Below are 25,778 nucleotides of genomic sequence, written 5' to 3' on the forward strand. Positions count from 1 at the left end.
TTTTCATACATTTTCATCTAATTGACCAAAAAAAGGAAGTTATGTGAATTTCACACAGCACGATTTATTATATGTGCAGGTTCACGAGCCAGTGGTTCCAGACAGGAAGCAGTCTGGCAGTGGGCACTGACAGCAACTGACATGTGACATTATTGCACAAGTACTTTTGCCCACACAACTGACTTCTTTAATACCCGCAACTACTTGACCGGTTTCATACCGAATGCCAGTCAGATAATATATCAGCAGACTATATCCAACATTTAAGAATACCCCTGCCAAGACGCTGGTGTCTTTAGTCCTTGCCTCCAGGTAGCAAGTATTAAATCTGGGACCTTATAAACAAATATCCACATGCACTACTGTCTTGTAGGTACTGTACTGCATCGTTTATACAGCTGGAGCTCTTGCATGCATGGTAGGGAGTGTGGTGGGATGGTGCTGATGGTTTTGTCCCACGTGACAACTGTCGCTTTATGAGTGGTAGTACATCTAAGAGAAGGAGGAGCAGTAGTCACGGGAGAGCACAAGGCTGCGACATACGTCACTTGAAACTACCGAGCCACAGGTAGCTGCTATTTTCGTACATGCAGTGTTTAATTTGTGCCGGGGATGCAGGGAGTGTGACACAGCAGTTGTTTATGGGGACCGGAACCTTTTCATCATCAGGCTTTGACCCAAAGCAGGAGAGAGAAAGGCAGAAAAGGAAGAAGGAAGAAGAAAGTGAAAGATAGGAAAACAGTGACCAATGGAGGCAGAAAGCATGAAAAAGAACCTACAGGAGTGAGATAAAGAGGCAGGAAGTGTAGGGTGGTAGAGGAAAGAGGTAGGACGTGGAATCTGGATTAGGCACCCTTAGCGTTCATAACACCAGTGCTTAATTTGTGCTTCTTATTTCCGTTGCGGAGCACCAGCACTTATCTTTGAGGGCCAGCGCTTAGTCTTCTGCCTCAAGCACTTGCTGTGAGCAAAAGACACATAAGGGAAAGATGAAGGAAGAGAAAAACTAAAAAGCGTCACAATGGGAGAAAGCAGAAAGCTGCAAGAGTGAGCTGAAGGGGCAGGGAGTGGCTGTAAATGGATTGAAGAGGCCCGATATGGCTTCAGGATTACGTCGTCTCAGTGTTCCGTGCTCGCACATTTAATAGTAGCAGCCGCGTTTTTCTGAGGAGGGCTTTGGGTACTGGCACGTTTTTATTTATAAATTAAGCACTGCAGAACACCAGTATTCGGCACCACCAGCAACTAGATTCAAATACACAGTTCTGGTCCCTACACTTTAAAAAAAAAAATGTTCATTAGAAATGCTTTCATGGCCACCACAATATGTAGCAAAGAGGGTTTCTACCCTTCGATGTGGGAGTGTGGAATGTGGATTTCCTGATACTCGAGAAATTAGTGTCTCTATGAACGCCATACTATCCCCTTCAGTCAAATGTATTTAGTATTGTATATAGCACCAGTGAATTATTTATTCACCTTGCCACTTTTGCACTGCACAATCACTGAATAGGAGCACCTTTAAGAAATAGTAACTACTACTTGAATTTTGAGACTGCTTTTGCTGTAATAAATAATGCATTAAATGTATGAATAATCTATAATTGTGATAAGGGTTCTTTTGAAAAAACTATTGCTGTAGAAGTCAAGTGCTACACTTCCCACGTGGGGACCATCTATGCCTTTAGTCTATACTACACCAAGATCCCTGGATTATGGAGTATCACCCCTATTACATAGGGCATTCCCCTCATAACATCTCCTCCGGAAAGCGCCAAGTGAGCTGTTCTGCATCCCTCACAGTACCAGTAGAGGGTACTGGAAACCCAACACCCATGAAGCCAGGTGTTCTACAGGCACGACAGCTCAAAGTCATGACACACAAAGGTGAGGTTCAGTCTGTGGGTCCTCTGATTACAATGTCCTGATTCTGGCCAGCATACAGGTTCCAGCCATACGTCACAAGCGACACCTGTAGCCCATGGGCCTCTGGGCACAGGTGTAAAGCAGGCCCCCCAAGGGCCAGTGGCACTTGAAGGCATCATTCTTCAGGTGGTCCAACAGTCCGCCCAAGGCCTATGTGTATTTATGAAACAGACTGGCTGACCCAGTGGCGTCACTCTGCAAGGGGCCCCATAATTCTGCTACATCACTGCCTCTAGGCCTCTGTCACACCGAGGCTGGGTTCGTCTGAAGATTATTTTTATAGCGTAATAAATGCAATATATTAGAACTTTGGAGAATAAAACATTGGAGGTAAAGGATGATGCTCAAAGTGAAATAATAAACCAACAACTGATGTAACTGAATTATTCTCAAGCCAGGTGCCTCTGTGTGCCGCACTATATTCTGTTAGACACGACGTGTGTGCATTTTAGGCGCGACTCGGCTAAATTCATCAATATTCTGTGGTATGCAGTGTCAAAGGAATCTAAAGAAATGGAAAATGATGGCGAATTTCCAAATCACTATTTTTTTTTCGGGATTAAGTTTCCCTTTAAAGTGAACTCTGCCTCTGCTCGACAAGTTCTTCTATTGTTCACCAGCCAAGATCCAAACTGCCTTCCAATAAAAATTAACATTGCACCTCACTAGAATGTTGAATTAATTTAAGGAGTGGAATGCCCTTCAACGCTGTCCTCAAAAGTACAAAACTGAAAAAGGGTGAGTTAAAAGATCTAAAAATACTTATCACACCCTCTTCAATAAAAGTAATATTGAATGTGCATCGAAAATGACAGTGCTTTCACAATTACCCACTCTATTGGTTCCCGGGCACACTGAAAACAACAAAGTATCAAGCCAAAAGAAAGAGCTCCAGTGGGAATGTGGGATTCCTTCGTTTATACTGTCTCAGTTTGACCGTAAAGGCTCCAGCTTTGCCGACTCTGGAGGTAAAGTATTTAAAAGCACACATGACTCACTGCCCTCAGGTGGTAAGCGTGTCCAGACAGGAACTCTTACTGTCCTGTGCACCTCCAATGTGATGCCAGGCTGAAATTGCCTTAACAACTTACTACCCAAAATTTGGGAGTTTGGAAGGCGCTGAGAGGAGCCCAGAATGCCCGACTCGTCAGTGTGGTATGATGCCAAGACGGGCCTGACACCTAGGGCTCATTACAAGTTGGCCAGACTTTGCTACAAAGATTCTGAACAGCCGACATTTAATTTACTAGCAGGTGCCTGCTCTGAAAAGTCCAGCTATTTCGAGCCACCCCCTCCTCTGCCCCCAAAATGAATGACATTCACTCTGACCTGGAGTTTCTCGAAGTTTTACATGACAGTTTTCCACCAATGCAGTGAAAAACAGTCATTTCCTTCTGCTCTGAGCATTTGGAAGGTGTTTGCAGGAGTGTCGATGTGGAGGCAAGAGGGTGGTAGGGTCTGGGGTACTGTTCTGAAAGGTACATTTGCGTCTGTTTAAGTGGGACCACTACCAATTCCCCACTGAACTGTTGCGGGGAGCAGGCAGTAGTGATGCCTGCATCCCCTGCTCTGCAGCAAGTGTCATAGACCCAGAATTGTCAGGGCCGGAGTTTTCAAACCCAAACAATGTAGGTCCAGATATACATGAAATGGGAACTTGTGTTATTTTACAGGGAGTTTTAGCTCTGGGTGAAATCACTTAACTTGTAATAAGGACCTAGGGAATAATAAAACTAGGAGGTAGGTAACATTGTACAGTCAGGAACATGACATCAAAGGCATGACAAAGGTTAAGGATGCCCAGGTGAGGCGGAAAGAGTTGAGAAGAAATGGGGGCATGGCATTTATTAATCTCACAGCTGTGGTGGACAACCCTTTGCCACCCACTGCACTAGTGCCAGGGTGCAGCATCTATGAACAGGTCATCCACAAGGGAAAGGGGTGGAAGCCACTGAAGACCACAATGACTTTATAGGGTCATGGTTTTCATCCGCTGTACCCGCTGGCACTAGGCCCAGCATACACATGTTTAAAACTGAGCGGGGTGGTCTTCTTACGCAGTGGATAAATTTAATGATTCATTTGCAACCATTATTGTTTTCTAATTGGTTCCGCTCTTGAATTGTGATCTGAGGTATAAAAGACTGACTGATTTCTGGGCGCCTCCTGTCTGCCCACTTTGGGATTGCATTTATTAGTATAAATTTAATCATGGATCAACAGGACTTTTTCCGCCGCTTTGTTTACTCACATGACTTGAGGTGTCGACTGGCTGTGGATGATTTTCATTGACCAATTGAGTTTGTTAAGTCCTTTTGGATTATGTATCAGCACTAGATTCTTGACCATTTTCTGTCCTGATGATGACCCTTCTACTAATAAAGGTTAAAACGTCGAAAATTGACACAGCTAAATGTTACTTTCTTTTTTTTAATTGAGTGATTCACCAACGAAACCATGTTTTTTGCATGTATCAGGACCGCATATGTAAATATATATATGTAGCCAATCTGCTGTTACAATTTTTTTCCTAAAAATGTTTTTCTTTTTTTGGTGTTTCACTTGTTCTGTCCACAAGCACTACTCTCACAAGCAATTTGTGTTCACCTTCACATCATTGTTTTGAGAAATGTGGATGCTGTTTGTTGTTTCTAATGCCTTTATATTGACAATATAAACTTTAATATGAACATGGGTACTCCCCTGTGGTAGCCTTATTTATTAAGATTCTAAACTTTTCGTCATTAACAACAACTGTTGAGACGTTGTTGTAGATACTCTCAGCATACAAGTGCGGCACTGTTTATATCAGGAGAAAAATGGGAAAACTGGAAGTAGGAATTTTGTTGACCTTTGCAGATTTGCTAACTGTCCCTCACAGAAAAGTGAGAAAAACGTGTGATTTTAGGAAAAGTTTGAGATCTGCATGTCATTCTAATTGAGAGATAAGAGTTGGATCCATGCACGTTATGCCAACCTGGACTCCCCTTGGTGCCCAAAGGAATAGTCACTGTGTCATGGCCCTAGTGCATGGACGAAAAAGATAACCCATGGCCACTGTCTGAACTGTGAAATACAGCAATAATCAGGGTTCAGTGGAACCATTGGCCCTCTGTGCCAATTCAAGCTATGCCCATAAGGGACTCTAGTTTCCAGAAATATCTGAACTTAGTAGGTTTACTTTGGTGGAGACCAAGCGTGGGCCCAAATACCACAGCTACCCACGTCGCCAAAGTGGGTTGATTTTGATGGCAAAAAAGTGATCCAGCCATGTGGTGTTTCAGGGTCTTTCCTGTTTACCAGCAAACGTGGGGTGCCTTTTTAAAAAAAAAAATTGGGAGAAGCTTGGGAACATGGAATAGTTGAACATTTGTTATTATCAATTGACTTTCTCTATGTTTTTTGCTTCCAAATGTAAGCCAGTGTGCAAAAATAACATATGTTGCTAAATGGCTCTAAGTCACAATAGTATGGGTAATCCGAAATTCAGTCTTGTACAAATAACCACTATTTCTAAACTCAGAACTTAGGGCACATTAAAAAAATTCATAGATTTCCATTATACACATTTTTCATTCTATAGATTTTACATATAAATTGCTACATGATCAGTACCCAATGACAATTCATTAAAACTACAGCTAAATTATAGGCTCTCGGTATCACCTGTTTTTGGACAACCAACAAACACTATTTATCCCTGCGATCACCTGCCAGGTGTAAACTTATTTTGCCTTTTGTAAATTAGCCACCTGGACACAAAATTACACATGAAAAAGGTGTGAGATGGTTCAATTTATTATTATTTTTTTACATTACTTTTTTTGCAAAATCGTGGGCGATCTACACAAATGACCCCTTGGTGAATTCTAAAGTTTGTCCACTTTTCAGAAATGTATAGCTTTCTGGGTTCACCCATGGGTTTCACACTTGTTATTACCACAAACTACAAGTAAGCTGAACCACAAAAAACAGGGAAATGGACTACAATTTAGAAAAATGCAGTAAATGAAGTTTTAACATACTGTTGGTCCTGTTTAGTTTAGCACAGAAAATCTTTCACTGATACTATTTTTTTAGAAAAAAATACACTTTCTTGCAAAGTACTTTGTCCTATTTTTCAAAATAAAAATGCTATGTTTTTGCTATTTTCTTTGTTCTTTCTAGGTGAATCCACAAATCCTGGGTACATCTAGTATATCTAAGATGTGAAGGAAAAGGATGCAACGTTGGCCTGGGTGCATTTTGTAGAAAGTTTGAAGGCTTGACTGCGAAGTTCCCCAAACAACAAAAAGGCTCATCACATTAGGCATTGTAATCCTGGCAATGCAGGAAATCAAAAGTACATCAAATATTACTTAGTATGGAGAAATTTAAGTTAACATTATGTAGGTCTTAAGACAGAAGATGTACAACAATAAGGCAAAATGAGAGCTCAAAATTGTACTTGCCACATTATTGTGCCATTCTACTTGATGCACACATGGATCTTGTGCTACTTTGAATGTTCAAACTATTGCTTACGGTTGTACCACTGGTTCTTCTAGGAGTACTGCCTGCCATATTAATTGGTCTTATACCAGAGAACTGTGGGCTTTTGTGTAGGACAACAAACTGGCAGGGATGACTAGATTTAGATGTTAACCTCATGAAACTTTACAAATAAATTCAGTTTTATATTAACTCATGTGAATCAAAGTTTACACCAGGATCCTACACCACCACAGAGTGAGGGGGTGTCACAACTACTGTGTATCTGGTATGCACGGGCACTTAATTCAAGAATCCACAGGTACCAGAAGGCTGGTCAAGCATACTATTGCATAGTATCACTCTTGTGAAGCAGAGGTGCAATCCAATAAACATTAACATGCGCCCCTGCCTATCCCTCCGACTACAACTGTAGTGATCAAGCACAGGTTAGCCATACATATCAGTGGACTGAGTACATGCATCTGTTTTTTGAATCACATCATATGCGGGTTTCTATTGAGCACAGTGGTGGGTGAGTGGACCATGGTTACACATGCACAAGTGTTTTTGATTGTGTTTCTGGGATTGGATTTTTGATCTGATGCAGTACATTCTCTGGTGTTGCTATAATTGGTGCAGCAGGCTCAGTGGCACCGGGCCTGGAGCCCTTAGGGGCATACTGAACCCTGATAATTGCCGTATTTTCCTGCTCCAACAGAAGTCACAAGGGCAATTTTCGTTTCTTGCACCAGGGCTCAAGGCATCCTTGCTACACTACAGAGCAAATTGCAGATTTTCTGTTTTATTCGAAGAATTGGGGAAGACTATGGAAACCGTTCATCCTACTCAACTCTACTAAGGAGCCTTCATTTACTGGCCCTGTCCCCTACAAAGCTACATTAGGATCAGTACTCTAGGTGGAACCACGGGACGAATACTGTTACTCTTAGCGCCGGTACTACTTGGAGCTGTGCAGGTACTCAGCAAATTATAGAAGAGGGCAGCATGCCTTATGTAGCGTAGGAGAAGAACCTGTAGGTTTTAAATATTGAAGGAAGGAAGTGTGTGTGTCTGTATATATCCCAAAAAATTATGTCTGCATTACCATAAGGTCAAAGTATCAAATGAAAAGTTACAGCACCTCCATAATTAATGGAGTCTGGTCTATAATGCAACAAACAGCTAAGCAATATTCCTGCTTCCCATATAAAACAAACACTTTGACCAATAAGACCACTGCTGTGAAGGCGGACTTCTGAAGGTCTGACTCTCTACCAGTGAAACAGCAGAAACAGACTTGGCAGACCTCTGACCACCAGAATGCTGGACAGGTTCCCAGACTAAGGAGGAAAGGTCAGTGTGCGTTCTCCTGTCAGCACACCAGTACGGCGACCTAAAAATAGCACAGCTATGCTATACTTGCCCAACCTGTGGATAAACATTTACGAAATATAGTTTATTACGTTACTTCCACCAATCAATGGAATGAGAAAGCGAATGTGTCAAAGAAACGACAGAGGACAGGAATGAGAACACTCCTCAATAGACTCAAACGTTTCTGGACCAGATGTATGGCACTTCCATACACCTCTGAGGCCGCATGCGTTCATTTCCCTGTCAACCACTTTGTAATTCCTTGTGAAGAAATACTACCCTACAACAAAGATTGGTTTACAAAATGTGTATGCAATTTGAATTACTATCTTCCAAAAAAATAAAGGCCACACTCATTTTACAGAAGTAAAAACACCATAAGAGATGGTTTTCCAAGTTGTTAATATAACATAGAGATGAGTGTGTGCTTGAAAAGCAATATTGATCTTGATAATTAGGGGAGAATGGTAACCCTTTTTGTACCCCTAAGGCCACGACATCAAAAGAAAATTACCTGAAAAAGATTAAATATTCCATCACTACAAAAAATCCAAGGTTACAAAAAGCAATCCACAAGGACAAAAGATCCTTTTCTAAACTCGTGAGTCTGCTTATATTTCAATGCTTTAACATCTTTGAAAATAGAATACAGTTTTAACTGATTTTAGATAATAACACAGACAAAGCTGATGGAAACAGAATGGAAACGGTAAGGTGAGGTATTCCTAATCAAGTAATGCACTTTGTGTCTGATTAAGTAGTACTTTATTAGTTACCCAAAATATTCTGGTGATATTAACTAGGGAAGATATTTTCTCCAAAATGGTGCTTTCCTAATTTCATTTTTGGAGGGCGGTAAAATGATTGACTGATGGTGTCAGGGCACGACCATATACCCTCAGATCATTTTCGTTGTGTATTCCTGCATTTTGATCTGCGCCAGGCTTTTGCCCTATAAAACGACACCCAAAGCGTGTGTTCATTGTTATTTATCTCACAGATAAGTGAGCCTTATCTTACAATCCATGGAGAGAGAAGAGTGTGAGAGGGCATTGAGAAATAAAAAAATAACTGCAGCATCTATGCTTTAAAATTAATTCCGAACTTCAGTCGTACTTAAAACACATTGGACATGGTATGGTTAACATGCTGGAAGTGAGTGGCATGTTTCAGCATTTCAGCACCTGCGTTGCGCACTAGATTGTGTTTCTGCCTTCTAACTATGCAAGATCAGCAAAGGGGGGATTCCCATAGTCCAGAACTTTGACTTTCAAAAACAGATCAATTCTTTTTGTCACGATAGAGTCAAACTATTCTTTGATTCCACATTCATCATGTCGTATCTGGTTGGAATTCCAATCAAATGCTTTAGGTTCATTGCAACACAACTACTACTAGTCTGATGTGAATAAGACATTCAACACGCGCTATCAGAGTCCTCGTGGTGCTTTAGTTCATGCTTCATCATCATAGTCCATCAATCGAAGATGAAAACTAACCAAATGAGAGAAGAGCACATAATAACATGTTCATTTGTTCATTCCCAGGTGGGTAAGGACAATTCTCTCAAAACTGGGAGAAGATGTGGCCCAGCGACTTAAGCTGCCCCCTATGGGACCTCGAGACCCAGGTTTGAATCCGTACCTCATAGGTAGAATCAACATCGTAGGCAAATCACTTAATCTCCTAGTATTTAAGTGTGTGTGAAATGTATTTTTAGAAACCTCACTTAATAGACATGATCTTGTTGATCGTCTTCAGACCCCTCATGTAATGTTCAGCGATCCATTGCTTCACAACTAGGTTTGTGCTACATATATACTATTACATACATAAAACACACATGGACATGCACCATGGGAATTTTCACAACCGCCACAAGCTATTAATTGAACAAGTATTGAAGCATTGTGCTGTACATAATGAACTGCCTTATTTTGTGCTCCAAATACAGAAAAACATGTAACAAGTACTAAAGCAAAACCTGAGATTTTTTAACATTAATAACGACAATGGCCCAGTGGATTGAGACATTAGAATTTTGGCTACTTATACCTATAATAGAAATGTAACACGTGGGCTATGAAATATGCAATCACAGGGTCCACAATGAATAGGAGACTAGGAAGGGGTGCTAAGGTGAAGATATGCAAGAGAAAGTCATTTATCTTGGCTAGTTGAGTGGCGGCTCTGCATAGGTTCATGAATTCAGTTCTTTGCCCGAATGTCTTAGTAGGACAACGAGTGCCTAGACAAAAAGAAACAAAAGACTTTACTCTGACAATGTAGTTTGAGACCATTTGGTCTCTGGCCTTAGATTTCTTTATATCCAAGTAGAATTGTCAACCAGTGGTTCCCAACCAGTGGTCTGGGGACTCCTGGGGGTCCGTGAAGCCTCCTTAGGGGGTCCGCAGCTACTTACAAAATTAAATAATATTAACACATTAGGTCCCCAGCTTTCAGTAATGACTCAGTGAGGGGTCCCTAAATTCGAATTATGATTCAGTGGGGGTCCCCGTGTTCCAGTAATGATAAAGTGGGGGTCCACAGAAGTCAAAAGGTTGAGAACCACTGTTCTAAACTCTACAGACACACTGCATTAGAGGGATGTCTACCCATGTAATCATGTGTTAAGTTTGAATCTCAAGGAGGAAACATATTGTCATAAATGTACGACTTTCTGTTGCTTTTGCTAATTCTTTTTCTGTGACAAAAGCCATGCAATCTTCGTTGGGTAAATGACTTAGGGCCTGATTATGATCTTAGCGAACGGGGTTACTCTGTCACAAACATGACAGCTATCCCATCCACCTTATTACGATCCATCCGCAGACACCACCAACTCATCCAAGCCGCCAAGAGAACCGCCTTCAAAGACCGAATCAACAACACACACAGCCACAAGGAGCTCTTCAATGTTGTGAAGGAACTCCCCAACCCCAGCTCCAACGACATCCCGCCATCCAAAGACCACTGCGACTCCCTAGCCTCCTACTTCCACTGCAAGATTGCAGACATCCAAGACAGCTTCAGCACCCAGACCCCCCCTACAACCACCAACACCACAGATTCACCTCCGACCAACCTCCTGGTCTCCTGGAACCCCATCAATGACACCATAGAAATCATGAACACCATCCACTCCGGCTCTCCATCTGATCCATCTGACCCCTGCCCTCACCACATCCTCAACAAAGCAAGCTCCGTCATCGCACCCCAACTACAGAAGATCATTAACAGCTCCTTCCAGTCCGCCACCTTCCCGGAGAGCTGGAAACACACCAAGATCAACGCCCTCCTCAAAAAACCCAAGGCGGACCAAAAGGACCTCAAGAACTTCTGGCCTATCTCCCTGCTCCCCTTCCCGGCAAAAGTAATCGAGAAGGCTGTCAACAGACACCTAACCCGCTTCCTTGAGGAGAACTGCACCCTGGACCCTTCCCAATCCAAATTCCACAGCAACCACAGAACCAAAACCGCCCTCATCGCTGCCACCGACAACATCAGAACCATACTGGACAATGGCAAAACCGAGGCCCTCATCCTCCTGGACTTCTCAGCAGCGTTCAACACCGTCTGCCACCACAACCTACCCTCATGCCTCAGCAATACAAGAATCCGCGACAGGGCTCTGGACTAGGTCACCTCCTATATCACTGGCAGAACCCAGAGGGTCCGCCTCTCCCCACTCTGTTTGGAGGCCACCGAAATCATCTGCAGCGTACCACAGGGTTCGTCCCTCAGCCTGACCCTCTTCAACGTCTACATGGCCCGCTCGCTAACATTGCCCTATACCGCAATCTCAACATTTTCTCATACGCCAACGACACCCCGCTGGTCCTCTCCCTCACCAAGGACTCCGCCAAGACCTACCTCCACGAAGGAATGAAGGCCATCTCCGAATGGATGAAGAGCAGCTGCCTCAAACTCGATTCCGCCAAGACGAAAGTCCTCATCTTTGGCTCCACCCCCTCCGCATGGACTCCTGGTGGCCTGTCACTCTCGGAGCCGCTCCGGCTTCCATTGACCACGCACGCAACCTAGGATTCATCTTGGACTCCTCATTACCCATGACCCGGTTAGTCAACTCCATCTCCTCCTCCTGCGTAACACCCTCTGCATGCTCCGAAATATCTGCAAATGGATACCCACCGAAACCAGAACAATAGTCACCCAAGCCCTCGTAAGCAGCAAACTTGACTACAGCAACGCCTTCTACGAAGGAACCACGGCCAAACTCCAGAAGAGGCTGCAATGCATCCAGAAAGCTTCCACGCACCTCATCCTGGACATCCCCTGCCACATCACAGACCACCTGAGAAACCTGTTCTGGCACCCAGTCAACAAGAGAATCACCTTCAAACTCCTCACCCACGTTCACAAAGCACTGCACAAGACCGGACCAGTATACCTCAACAGACGGCTCTCCTTCTACACCCCGACCCGGCATCTCCGCTCCGCCGACCTCGCCCTCGCAACTGTCTCACGCATCTGCAGAACTACAACCGGCGGTAGATTATTCTTGCACCTCGCCGCCAAAACATGGAACACTCTTCCCACCCACCTGCGCCAGACCAAAGACCTCCTTACCTTCAGGAAACTTCTCAAGACCTGGATGTTAGAGCAGTAGCAGCACCTCCTCCTCTCCTTCTCCCCCCCCCCCCAGCGCCTTGAGACCCTCACGGGTGAGTAGTGCGCTTTACAAATTCCTGATTGATTGATTGATATCATAATGGCCTATGGAGATCGTAATATAGTGGAAGGAATATCCATCACATTTGTGATAGAGTGTTCTCTCTGCCAAGATCGTAATCAGGACCTTAATATTACAGAAGTATTGTTGCCCTTCTTCAGTCCAAGAACATCGAGTTCTTCAGAGAGAGGTACAGGGGTGGTTCCTCTTAAGGAGCGGAGGAGTGTCGCCCCGCCTGCTGCAAGCGCAGCAGGCAAACAAATAAAATGGCATAATCATTGACATTTTATTTTGCCCTCAAGCTCGCGCAGTGTACAGTGATATGGTGAGTTGACGCCATCACGCCCCACCATATTTATTACCTGCAGGCCACCGCTGTAGAGGTACAATATGGAAATCTCACCTTTAATCTCGTCATTAACCTTGTAAATGTAGCTAGGAAACCTTGCACAGCAAAGCTATGCAAAGAATAACTGCTTTTTGTGCCACCAAAAGGCCTAAACTCACTAAAAATACCTTGGTTTTTGTTTTGCGTGTCCCAGCAGACAAAAAGAAGAAAAAAAACTTGTCAGCTGGGGGAATGACTGATGTATTTTAATTATGAAGCAATGTAGACTGAAACACCTGTATGTGACAGACCTGACAAAAGCGATCAGAAGGAGGTGGAGATTAACAAAGAATTACACAACACAACAGGAAAGTTAAATTAACTCTCTCTTACAAACTCATGTAAGAAGCTTTAAGAGGGTTGTTCTGTAATAATCTCCGAGTCCTCCGTCAGCCAAGAAAGCAGAGGGTATTCTGTAAGACCTTGACACCTCACTGCTAGAACCCAATAAAGACATCCTACTTTATAAAAAAAAGTGCCAGTGTATCAAGGCGACTGAAAAGCAGTTTAGTCTGTACAAAAATGCTTTAAAACCACAATGTTTTAGTTTGTTGAAACAGAGAAAGATTTGGAGCGTGGCAGAGACTCTTGCCATAGCAACGCTGCATAAATGATTCATCATATAGAGGGTATTTTTATTCATTTCACTTTTGTGCCAAGATTGGCCCTATTGCTTGACCTTCCCTAGAAACACTCGCATGAGTGTGCCCGCCATCTTGTGAAACTGATTCACATACGGTTTGTAGACTGTATGAAAGTATTGCAAGAATAGGTAATACAAATGCGTAGCTATCCTCGGTGAAGCAAGTACAGAGGCGCTGACACACATGGGTGTGATAGGCGCTAATAACCAATTAAGGGTGTCCCCTACTACCTAGTCACAGAGCAGAGGGCCTTCTCTGCACGCTTGCTTGGCACCCTTGCTAAGCCACTGTTGCAGTGTTTCCAAACAGATGAACGTTACTATATGAAATACACTGAACCTCTCATATTAACCAAGCCTGACAACATTTCCCCGCTCAAAACAATACATTCTGCTTCTACACCACTAGTCTGAATGATACTGCAATGCCTTAGCTCTCTGTCAACCGATTCAACTTTTCCAAATTTGCCCTGCACTTTGCTGAATATGTATACACATACAGGACCGGCTCTAGCTCTGGTAGTGCCCGCTGCAACAATTTTTGTTGGCGCCCCCAATTATCTCCTTCTCCATAGATTCTCTCACTAATACCCTCCTACTGTGCCCCTCATCTCTCCTTAGCCCCTCTCACATGCATTTAATTTTACAGTACCACTCATACCATTGTAGGGTGTCGGAGCCCTTCACATCTCACAAAGAGGTTGTACAGAGACAATAAATCATGTGTGTGTAATTCAGTGTACAGGAAATATTACCGGAAATGTTACATAAAACAATGAAGACTACAAGGTGTATGAGTTACAGGTCATCCACACTGGTAGGCAGTATATTGTAAGAGCGCTCGGTCTGGAGAAGCACAACCAGGAAAAACGCAACAGTGGTTGGAGTTGGCTTTACTAATAAGACTTAATTTCTATCCAAACAAACTCTTTTTAGCATCTTTAGACTAATGGGAGTGGGGAGAACATAATGTCATCTATGCCTTGCAGTTTACAAGCAACTCTTTGGAGCTAGTTCATAGCTTTTGGATTATAACCCGCAGACTGCAAGTCAAAAAGGGTCTCCATGAAAAAAAACAGTAACCTTGGAGCTCCTACATAAAATACAATTCTGGGATCTGTATGTTACATGTGCTCTGCTCTACTCTATGATGAATCAAAACTGCCACAAGACAAAACTCTGATCTCTCTCCGGCAGGTACATTAATCAGCAGAGTTATCTTGATATTTTTATTATCGCCTGAGAATTGCTGGGCACACATGGAACTCTGGAGCTGGTGCTTGTACCCCAGAACATAGTTCAGAATACAGACTGCCTCTTACTTCGGAGGCAACAGTCACACCTCCCTTAAGCCAGTCCTGCACACAGAGCTTTGAACTGCAGGTATGCTGAACCATGCTGGTGGTATTGCATCATAAACATAGCATGGTTGATATTTGTGTAAGCAAAAGGACAATGTTACACCCTCACAGGACATAATACAGAAACAATTTAAGGTTATATTACGTGTGGTTTAAATAACTATCAACAACAAGGTACCATATGTGTTGCGATTTTGTAGTGTTTCATATAGCAAATGTTATTGTTAGTCAATCTGATTTTAATCAAGTTATAGCCCTGGACGTGATAAAGAGACGTGTCGCATCTGCTATGAATGGAACCGTAAGTTACACACAAAACACAATTACTCTGGGATGGAGTATCATATTCTCTAGACTGTTTGACCTTTCTTCCACCAACCCTGCCCTCGTTTACAGTGCATCAGTTATGGCAGGTGTAACTGTCCACCAACTAACCTGGCTGCACTTCTCTTGGGCTCACATACACCAACTCCCCAAGTTTGGTTGAGACCTGCTGAGAGCTGTTGCTTAACTCTCTACAGCTTCTCTAGCGAAAGCGGCTGATCAGAAGAGCAACAAATGATTATTGGGGGCTTAAAAAAAAACCTCCCCAATTCTTTGCTGCCATGAACAAATAACTACTGCTGTCTACTAGTAGAATTGTCTCTAGTGGTGCCCATTGAGATAACTGTTTTCGAATAATTGTTAAAATCTATTAAGCTCACAGATCTAGTTAGTGCATCATTAAGCTTGTTGGTAATAAGTGCACTTTTCCCATCAGATTTGGACTCATGGAGTCTAAAAATTGTTATTGTTCTTACTTAGCATTCATATACTGCACAACTGGCCATTAGTATGAAATTGCATCGTTATTGGTAGTCCAAAGACGACTTTTGGAACAGTTCGTAGACTTGCATCAGAGATCAGCATCTGATAAAACCCCTAACTCAGGGGTCTAAAACGAGTAGCTCGGGAGCTGGTAGCTCAACAGGGCCCTCAAAGTAGCTCTCAGAGGAGAAGCACTGCTCATCTCAAGGCCCTTAAAGTATCAGCCGGCCAAACCACTGACAGGGACTTAGAACACTCAAACCTAGACCATCTGTTTCCACTCTCAGTCTAGATAAGTTACAAGGAACCTTCCCTTGTCGTAGGCCTTCATCACTCACACCATATGTGGGAACAACGGGCCATGAAAGAAAAGTGTTAGAAGTAGCCAGATCAGTAACCAGTGTTGACTCACTGAAGTGTGGCAATTCAGGAGCAGAGTTAAAAAATACTGGTAGAGTGCACGACTAGCTCATGAGCTGAGGAGAAGAGTATGGATCCAGAGCTGAGGCAGAGAGTGCCTCATATACATTCATCTGTGTGTGTGTGTATGTGTGTGTGTCTGTTCACATTTATGTGTATCTGTGTGCATGCTGCATTGTGCCCCTACCTAAAAAGCAGTGTTTATCCCTGGAAGCTATGCCGGATGCCAAGGACCACTAAAAGTATATGCTGTCATTCATCATAAGGGGGTTCATCTCTGGCACAATTATGTCCGTTCAATGGATAATGGTCACCCTTAACTTTTTTGGGCATTCTTCAACTAGTTGTGGCACTCTGGCTTTTATCATGACATATTAAGATTAATAGAACGAATGGTTTACTTTTAGACATCCCTCTTAGAATTGTGAGTGTCCTTTGCATAATAATGGCCATGACCGATATGTGGTGGGTATGCTGGCTGGTAATGTGTCCAGCCTTGGCACAATGTTGCCTTGGTAAAATGATGGGCAATATTTGAATATTATAAGCTTCACGTCTGTTATTGTGAGCATACATGGCCTACCTGGGCATTTGAAGCTGAATCCGTCCATGTGAGGCATTTGCACATGTGAGTTGTTGATGAAAAAGACAAGTTGATGTTTGGGGAATGTGTATTTCCTAAACATGAACACTGATATTTTGAAGGCAAAAATTATTATGTTTTCACAGAAAAGGTTTTCCTCCTGGAAAACTGAGTTTGTTTGCCCAAAATCTAAAGTGGCATTTGATAGAAAATTATGTGTATTTTCAGAAATGGACATGCTGATAAAGATACAAGGTTGACAAGGCTGAAATAATACCAAACACATTTAAAAATTATAGTTCAATGATTTAAGTTGGATTGGGGAGACCTATTTTTGTGGCTATGTCCTTTGTGCCACAGCACAATGGATGCTTTCACCATTATTTCGTAAGTCAGGTGGAGGCATTTAATATTAACAAGCTTTTTCCTGCTATTTCTACTGGTAACCTCACCTAATAAGCTTGGGTGATCACTACTGTTAACCCTACTTAGTGTGCCTATATTGTAAAATTAACATAAGTGGTCACTATTTTACAGTGATAAAATTTGTTAGTAGCTCAGACAAATTTCCTTGAGCAGAAGTAGCTCTCACTACAAAACAGTTGGCAACCACTGTAGTGACTGAATTACATACTATTAAATCACATATGGCCACGCAGCACCAACTGCACAATTCTTTACCAGAAATCTGGGCACAGATTTTCTAGGGTGTGCAGTTGGCAAATAGTGGACTCCATTCCATTATGTTTTCACTTATGCCTTTGTCCCAATATTGCTTTTCTACTTGTATTCCTTATTAATGAAAATGGTGCTTTCAATGTAGTGGTATTCCTTAACCAGTCACCAATATCTGATATCCTATTTCAATAGATATTGTAGCTAAGGCTACCCTCAGTCTATTTTAGGGTACTTTCTTACCTTTTTCAGAGAGGATACACAATAACTAGGTCTTACTGAACATAAATGTGAGGATCAAGACCAAAGTATTATGTGGAAGTATGTCCACACCTTTCCTGTTTGAGCTGCAACAATGGTAGAATACTGCAGCTCAGCTAGCACAAATCATTCTTCCCTATTTACATTAGGAACCAGGTCTTGTATAGGGCAAGGAGCAAAAGTAAGTTTGTATTCTCAGAGGTGTACAATTGTGTATTTTCTTATTAATAAATTGTGTTCTGGAGGACTATAAAATACTTTTGTATGCTAACAGGGATATTACCTACTTCCTTCAGTACAGCAGCAGGATGGCGGCACTTGCATAATGTCTTTCCAACAGTTGTCATGAAGTGGCTGAGATAAAACATCCAGGAATGTGCATATGCTACAACAATTTCAAAATCTCAAGGGGGGGTAGGGCCCTCTTAAACTGACACTTGTCCCATGTCATGATGACATGTAGCACCAGATAGAAAAAGGGACTGTTGGACCTGGCCCCTCTTGCAGGGTTATGCCCAAACTTTATGCCTTCTTCCTTCTATTTTTCTGACCTGTTTTTGTTGACTTTGGGACCCTGGACACTTTCCCACTGCTAACCAGTGCTAAAGTGCATATCCTCTCTGTCTAAATTGTATTGGTAATTGGTTTATCCACGATTGGCATATCCGATTTACTAGTAAGTCCCTACTATAGTGCACCAGGTGTGCCCAGGGCTTGTAAATCAAATGCTACTAGGAGGCCTGCAGCACGGATTGTGCCACTGACATGAGTAGCCCTGTAAACCTGTCTCAGACTACCACTGCAATGCCTGGGTGTGCAGTTTTAAACTACCATTTCGAGCTGGCAAGTGTATCCATTTGCCAGACCCAACCCTTCCCTTTTTCCTATATGTCGGTCACCCCAAAGGTAGGCACTAGGAAGCCCCTTGGGCAGGTTGCAGTGTATTGAAAAAGTAGGATGTGTACTGGTGTGGTTTATATGTCCTGATGGTAAAATACTGTTAAATTTAGTTTTCACTATTGCAAGGATTATCTCTCCCATAGGGTAATATGCCTTGAAATACCTTTCAAGTGTAATTCCCCACTGGGAGCAGATAGAGAAATTAAGTTTGGGGTCTCTGAACTCACAATTTAAAAATACATCTTTTGATGAAGTTAGTTTTTAAATTGTAAGTTTGAAAATGCCACTTTCATAAAGTGCGCATTTTTGGTGCTTAACCATTCTGTGCCTCTGCCTGGCTGTGGAATACATGTCTGGGTCAGGATGACAGTTGGGTTGTTTGTGAATTCACCCTAGACAGTCACACAAAAGGAGCTGAGGAGTGCCCTGCATATCCTGATGAGTCTTCCTGGGCTAGAGTGGTGGGAGAAGCTGACACTTGTAGCTGAATAGGGCTGTGCCTGTCCTCACACAAACCAGTCTCCAACTCCCTGGAGTATGTCTGGGGCCGGGGCAGGGAAAGGCAAGGTCTTGTGCACTACAAAGACTTCTATTTGAAGTTTTCTTATTTCAAAGGCAGAAATGGGTATAAGTACTGGACCTTTGACCCCACAAAGTTAGAATCCTTCTGGACTGAAGAAATTCAGTCACGAAGAAGAGCTGGATGCTGTACCTACACTGGCTCTCAGTCAACAAGTGCATCACATACACACTCCTATCCACATCTACAAGGCACTGCACAACATAGGACTGGCATGCCTCAACCACCACCTCGCCTTCTATGTCCCCAGCCAACAGCTCTGTTCTTACCAGCTTGCCCTTGCAGCTGCCCCCAAGATCCACACAAGCACAGCAGGAGGAAGATCCTTCTCCTACCTAGCAGTCTGGACATGGAACACGCTATCTTTCAAGCTAAGGCAGACCGCATCACTGAAGCAGTTCAGGGAGGAGCTCAAGACCTGTCTCTTTCCACTGAGCAGTACGTATACAAACAGTGCCTTAAGACCCTATAGGTGATTAGCCACGCTCCACAAATCTCTGATCGATGGACTGTAAAACAGACTGCCACTCTGCCTGTTGCTTTGCTGTGCTGGCCTGCTGCTTCTGTCCTGGGAGTGAAAGGACTGGACTTTGTTTTTTACATTCTACTTCCAAAGGTTCTCCAAGGGCTTGGACTGAGATTTGCTCCTGTTAAGAAGGCTCAAGGACATCAAACTCTTCATCTGCCAACACCTGGGTTCTTTTGCTGAGAGCACGGACTTGCCTTGCCACCGATGCCGCTTCACTTCACCTGCAACAATAATGAACCAACGCCACACTTTCCCTGCCTAGCAGTAAGAAACCAATGCCGCTCCAGCGACACCTCACCTCCCCGACTCCTCCACTTTGTTTCCTCATTCACCAAGGTACTGTACCCCGGGTCCATGTGACTCCATGGCCAGCCAACATGCCTTTGTGAATGGCGTCGGACTGCTGGGAACAACTCCCTCAACACACTGTGATAGCCCCCGTTAGAGCAATTGTGTTTCTTAGCGCTGTACTAAGATTCAATCTTTAAAAATGTGTATCTTTACTTGTGTGTATTGGATTTTTGTTGTTTTGGTCTTGTTTAACAGATAAATATTGGCTATTTTTCTAAACTGGTGTGGAGTACTTTTGTGGTGTTATCACTGTATTACTGTGTGTGTGTGTACAAATACTTTAACCATTGCCCTGAGATAAGCCAGGCTGCTTGTGACAATCTACTGAGTGGGTGAGCGGGGGTTATCTTAGCTGTATGACTCCCTTACCCTGACTAGAGTGAGGATCTCTACTTGGACAGAGTGCAAACCACTGCCAACTAGGGATCCCATTTCTAACAGGGACTAATGCAGTAACAACCATACTAGCACCAGAAATATTTTTAAAAAATGGGCTCCACTTTTATGGGTAGCCCTAGCTTCAAGTTGGAGACCCGAAAGTTGTTTGTATTATGCATACAAAAGGCCTCTGATGAACATTATTGGCTCTATATGAGAATAGCTTCAGCACTGTATTTTTTGCATACTGAAATCTGGATAAATACCATGAAATTGGTATCCAATGAAGGGTGTCAGTGCTGTATGCTTGTGTTAATGCTGTATACCATTGAAATGACTCCTGGATTAGTGCGCTATAAATTAGCAAAAAGGCCCGTATTTCAAGATTTACAGCATCTTACTTAAAAGAGAAAGGCATCAACAAATGAAAACCCAAAGACATACTTTTCAAATGGACACCGTGGATCATCATCCGTCAACCTGTGAATATGATGCAACAGTATCTGTAATATAATTGCTTTATCAAGTTTACAATTAAGGCTTTTCACTAAAATGCCCAATTACCTTCAATCTAAGTCTCCCTCAGTTAACTGCTGCATGCATTGTTTTCCTAATATCTATTGTAATTTTTAGCAATCACTTCTTTTGCCAATGATTTCCAATGAAAAACAAAATCAGGAAAAGTGCATTTACATATGAAGAAATAAAATGATTGTAATAGGCCGTAGTGTGAGAAAAATATTTCTAACTGAATAATCATGCTGTTAATAATACTTTGAGACAGTTTTGGTAACCATTAAAGGGACTGATCAACAGAAGTCATCTGCAAATAGGAGAATCCTCAAATGCAGTGAGAGGGGCATGGCTAATATATAGACGAACTGCAAACAAAAGTAGTTAATGCACAATTGCCAGAGCAGTTTTTGTATACGTGTAAGCTAGTTTGATGGACTACTACTATGGACCTTCTTCACATATCTGGACCAAACTTTGCTTTAAATGTTTAGACTACCTCGTACGTTTTCCAAAATTGGTTTTGGAAAAAAGTCAAAAGGTGAAAGGGTTAATAAAAATCAGCTTATCAAAACCTTCTCATATTTGTCCTGCTCTTCTATTGAATGATAAGTCACATGCCTATTATATACTTCCACTGCCGTTCCCTTGGAACCATAAATCTAGGAAGGTTTTGTAGCCATGGACGTCAATTCACCAAAATGCTAGTGGTAGGAGAAGAGACATCATAGGCCCATTGACCTTCAGTTTCACACACATGCATTCTTACACATACACACATTCTCTCTCTCACGCAAACACGCACTCACCTGCAAGCAAGCACACAACATACATTTAAAAGCACATTGTTTTACTTACCTCATCTGCCAGTGAAGGCTATATTCCAGCTGGTTGTGCTCCATATTTTATTACACTAACAGTGAATAATGAAACATTATTCACTATAAGTGAAATAAAAAAAAAAAAACACGAGAGAAAAGAGAACGGAGCCCCAGCCGACAGCCACAAGAACGAGCTGCCACAGTGCTCCTGGCACTGAGGCCAGGGGTCGCAAAGGGTAGGTCAGGTGTCGCAGGTGGCGACCCCGAATGACGTCTATGCCTGAAGCCTTTGCCTGTAAGACTCAATCTGCAAGAAATATAGCTAAAGCTTTAGCAATGCCAATATGCGTGAAGTTTCAATGCCTCTTTACTTTTGCCATTGTGTATGTGAAACATTTCAGTTGAGGGAATCGATGGGCCCTCAACAAAACAAAAAAAACCATTGGTGAAAAGCAAAAATATTTTTTGGGGGGTGGACATCAAGCACACATTGCCATAGTAGACCTTGCATTGAAGGGAAAAATAGGCAGCAGCATGCACAGGCTTTTTATTGTTTCAAGAATGTGCGCATGTGTCACCCGCTCCTTAGAAACAACAAGGTTGCAGACAAGTGCTTCCTGTGCTGGTTACTGCACAACAGCAGGCTTAATATTTCTCCATTATCATCCTTGCAGAGCCAAGAGGATGGTTAACCCCCTGGTTATTCATATTGTGGCGAGTGCTGGAGGCCACCTATGCGTTTACTTTATGAAATATTTTCCACAAATACTTAAGAATATCATTGCAGTTGTTGACTGCGGACTGCCACTACCTTTCGAACAATTGTGGTTTAATTTCGGAAAACTTTCATGAATCCCTTTGAAATGTTGAAGTTTTACATTGAATGACTCTGAAGGACCCGTTGTTGTCTTTACTGCATATTCACTCCCAGGTACATGGGAGTAGAGGGTTGCAACATGGTATATCGCAAGAGCCTGTAAACCAGGGTGCAGCAGCCACTCTAACTGCCCATAACAGGGATTCTGGGGCACTTGTACTGGGGCCCTGTGCTTTCTGTCTAACCCCTGTGAGGGGTGGAAGGTACTACAGGTCAGGGCTTATCTTATCCAAGAGGGGAAGTTCTCATCACTGCACTCTTTATTGTCCAGATTCTATCACAGATTCTACAATCCAGGTCATAGGTGAGGAGTATTCCCATCTTAAAAGGTTTTTGCTTTTAATAATATCAAGTCACTGCACCCCAGGCGTCATGCCTCTACTGAAATGCATTAGAAAGAAGGCATTTTAGGAGAGCTAAAACAAGGACATAGAAAAAGTGCCACACTAAATATTCAGAAGCCACTGAGTTTAAAAGGCAGCTGATGAATGTTTTAAAAGAAAATATGTATGAATGGGAAGGTAATGTTCATTTCTTGTGACCTGGCATTATTAGGTGATCAGGCGCAATGTCCCTAGAAAGATGTTCTAGACTAGTTCTGGACTTTACACAAGGTATAGCAAAGAACCATTATTTTCATTGTGTGCACACACCCGTTGGCACACAGATTTTGATACTGAGGTTATTATTGTACGCCGTACCACTCCTTAAAAATGCCCCACCCTGGGAGAGCCTATCATGATGTTGAGACCGGAGATTGGTAAATTTGATGTATTTACCTTTTAAATCCAATCACATCAATATGTTTACAAAGAGAGCAAGATCATGGCTCTTCACTAGGCTGTATACAATGCAGAATACGTGGAAATGTAAATATGTATGTCAATATGTGTCTAGCATCCCTGGAAGCCATGGAAACTTGATGGCCAATACAAACACATAGCATTTGGTTTAAGTGTACATATCCTTCATTAATTCATTTGGAACACTTATCTCTCTTTCCTCTCCATATACAATTGTTTTCACAGTGCCACTAGTGTTGTCTGTATTTAAAATGTTAAAAACGCATGTGAGCTGCAATATCAGGCAAAATATATAATGAGTAACGTAACAAGGCAATAAAGAGTTGCCAATGAGCATGTTCCTTCAATCCCTTTTAAGAATTTGTGGGGGAAACCCCAGAGCCTTCTTACCTCTTCCATCTATACTATAACCCTTTGTAGCCAACCAAAAGAACACTGAAAATAATCCTTGAGTGTACCTCTCTTCCACCAGCTACGCCTATTCCCCGCCTGCAGTTGGTCAGACTATCTTTACATTTAGACCACCACATTTGGTCCCCATGCAAACTCCACCCATATCAATGGGTTGCCAGTTTTGTGTGTATGAAACCTAAATACAAACATTTAAAAAGTCAGAAAGGTAATGTAATTCTTCATTTAGAACTTCATACTCACACGAGGTAGCAGATAGTGATACCACAGTACATTCTGAAGCGTTCGTACGAGGAAAAACATTTTTCAGGGATACCATACTGATGTACACTGTGGGCTACACCATAAAAAGCTCAAGTTCTAAACACGTTATAATTACAGTCATCTAGCTAGTCCAACCTTTAAAGAAAAACAGAGCTGGCTGTATGGGAAATTGAGCAATCATTCAACTCACCTGAACACAGGACACCTTTGTATCTTGCACAGGAAAAGTCATCACACTCGCAAAATGTTCCATAGATTTTTCCAAACTCACTCTCGAAGCAGAGGCACTGGTTGCAGCTGCACTCGCCACGGCCGCTGCAGATGGTTTTTCCTTCAGCTTCCCTGCACAGATTCTGGTACATGTTGCCATTGTCTCCCTCGCGACACTCACACTTTGCTCCCAGGTGACCAACGTTGCATCCACACAGACCACATTGGTATGTCCCATTGCCGCTGCATTTCATGCTGTCCAACTCAACCCCTTTGGTACATCCGCAGCTACAGTTATAGGAGACCATCACCTCCAGTGTGTCCCGGAATCCAACAGGTTTAATGGTGAAAGTATGTGTGGTGTCCTCAGGAGGGCAGTTACGAGCTTCAACAGAAACGTCAAAAGATACCTATATATGGGGATAGCAACATGTCAGTGTAAAGTAAGATCCCGGCAATGGCGGCGAGTGTACAGTTATTTACCAATAAAACCCCACCAAGAACTTCGGTACTACAGCTAGCTTGCAGGAAATTACACACATAAAATGACAGTACCAGAAAGTTTCATACCATCCCTAACACAATTCCCCATCCTGCCACGTTGAAATGTCAGACCCAGTTTATAGTGCATTCATTCTGAAGATAAATGGGCAGTTGTGTCTGTCACTGAATTAAATGGCCACGACCAGTGATCCTCTAAAAGTACTTTACAAGAGTACAGATCCTGCAGCTTTCTCACCTATGAGATACTCTCCATAATTCAATACTGCTGACGAGAGGGTACATTTTACACAAATAGAGATATTAAATGTCAGATACTCTCTGGCACAGTAGGCCATTGTCTCCTCTCTAAAAATACATGTTGCATCACACTTTAACACGTGAACAACACAACGCACAGCTCTCTTATCCATCTCATGCTTGAGTGCAGCATGGAGACAAACACGAGATAAGAGCACCCCTATGCTCACCAAGAAAGACACCAAGACAAGTCCCACATCGGCCACAAGATAAACCCACTCACATTCAACCAATCACAATCAATGAAATAGCGTGCTACTCTAGGGCTCATCAGGAGCCTCAGGTACTACTAAAGGGCAACTACAATAAAATGCATGGTGGGTCAACATGTTCCATCTTGAGCATGGTGAGCCAAAATAATGCATGCAATATCTAGGCAATCTCGAGCCTATTCAGGGCCTTCAATATAAGACTTCCGATAAACAAAGGGCCTTTCTAACAAAAAAATGCGGAAATCTACTCAATGTGGAGTGGTTTCACAAGGATTCTACTGTGACTTATTCTTGCTAAACTTCCGACATAACTCTGGGATTCAGTAGTAAGCAAGGATTACTAGAAGAAATAGATGCAGCAACTCACTGTACAATCTTTGTGAATCAAGCCCTCCAGGTTTCTGTTCACAACATGAATGTACTTCACCGTGCACTGGGATTCACCAGTTCCCAGGAAGTTCAATTCAGTAATCTATACAAACCAAAGATTTCCAAGCAAACTCCTACTGCTGTACAGTGTACAC

At 42.6% G+C, this 25,778-nt stretch overlaps 1 protein-coding gene across 2 annotated transcripts in view; it reads right to left on the bottom strand.

The window, feature by feature from the left end:
* Nucleotides 1-25,778, bottom strand: part of ITGB5 (integrin subunit beta 5) — a 626,222-nt gene that overhangs the window by 143,603 nt on the left and 456,841 nt on the right. For both annotated transcript variants that reach the window (XM_069224638.1, XM_069224637.1), the window contains exon 10: nucleotides 24,222-24,651. In XM_069224638.1, the coding sequence (XP_069080739.1) occupies nucleotides 24,222-24,651 (430 nt within the window). The remainder of the gene's footprint in view (nucleotides 1-24,221; nucleotides 24,652-25,778) is intronic.

The sequence above is a fragment of the Pleurodeles waltl genome, chromosome 3_1 (genome assembly GCF_031143425.1).
Source record: "Pleurodeles waltl isolate 20211129_DDA chromosome 3_1, aPleWal1.hap1.20221129, whole genome shotgun sequence".
NCBI lineage: Eukaryota > Metazoa > Chordata > Amphibia > Caudata > Salamandridae > Pleurodeles > Pleurodeles waltl.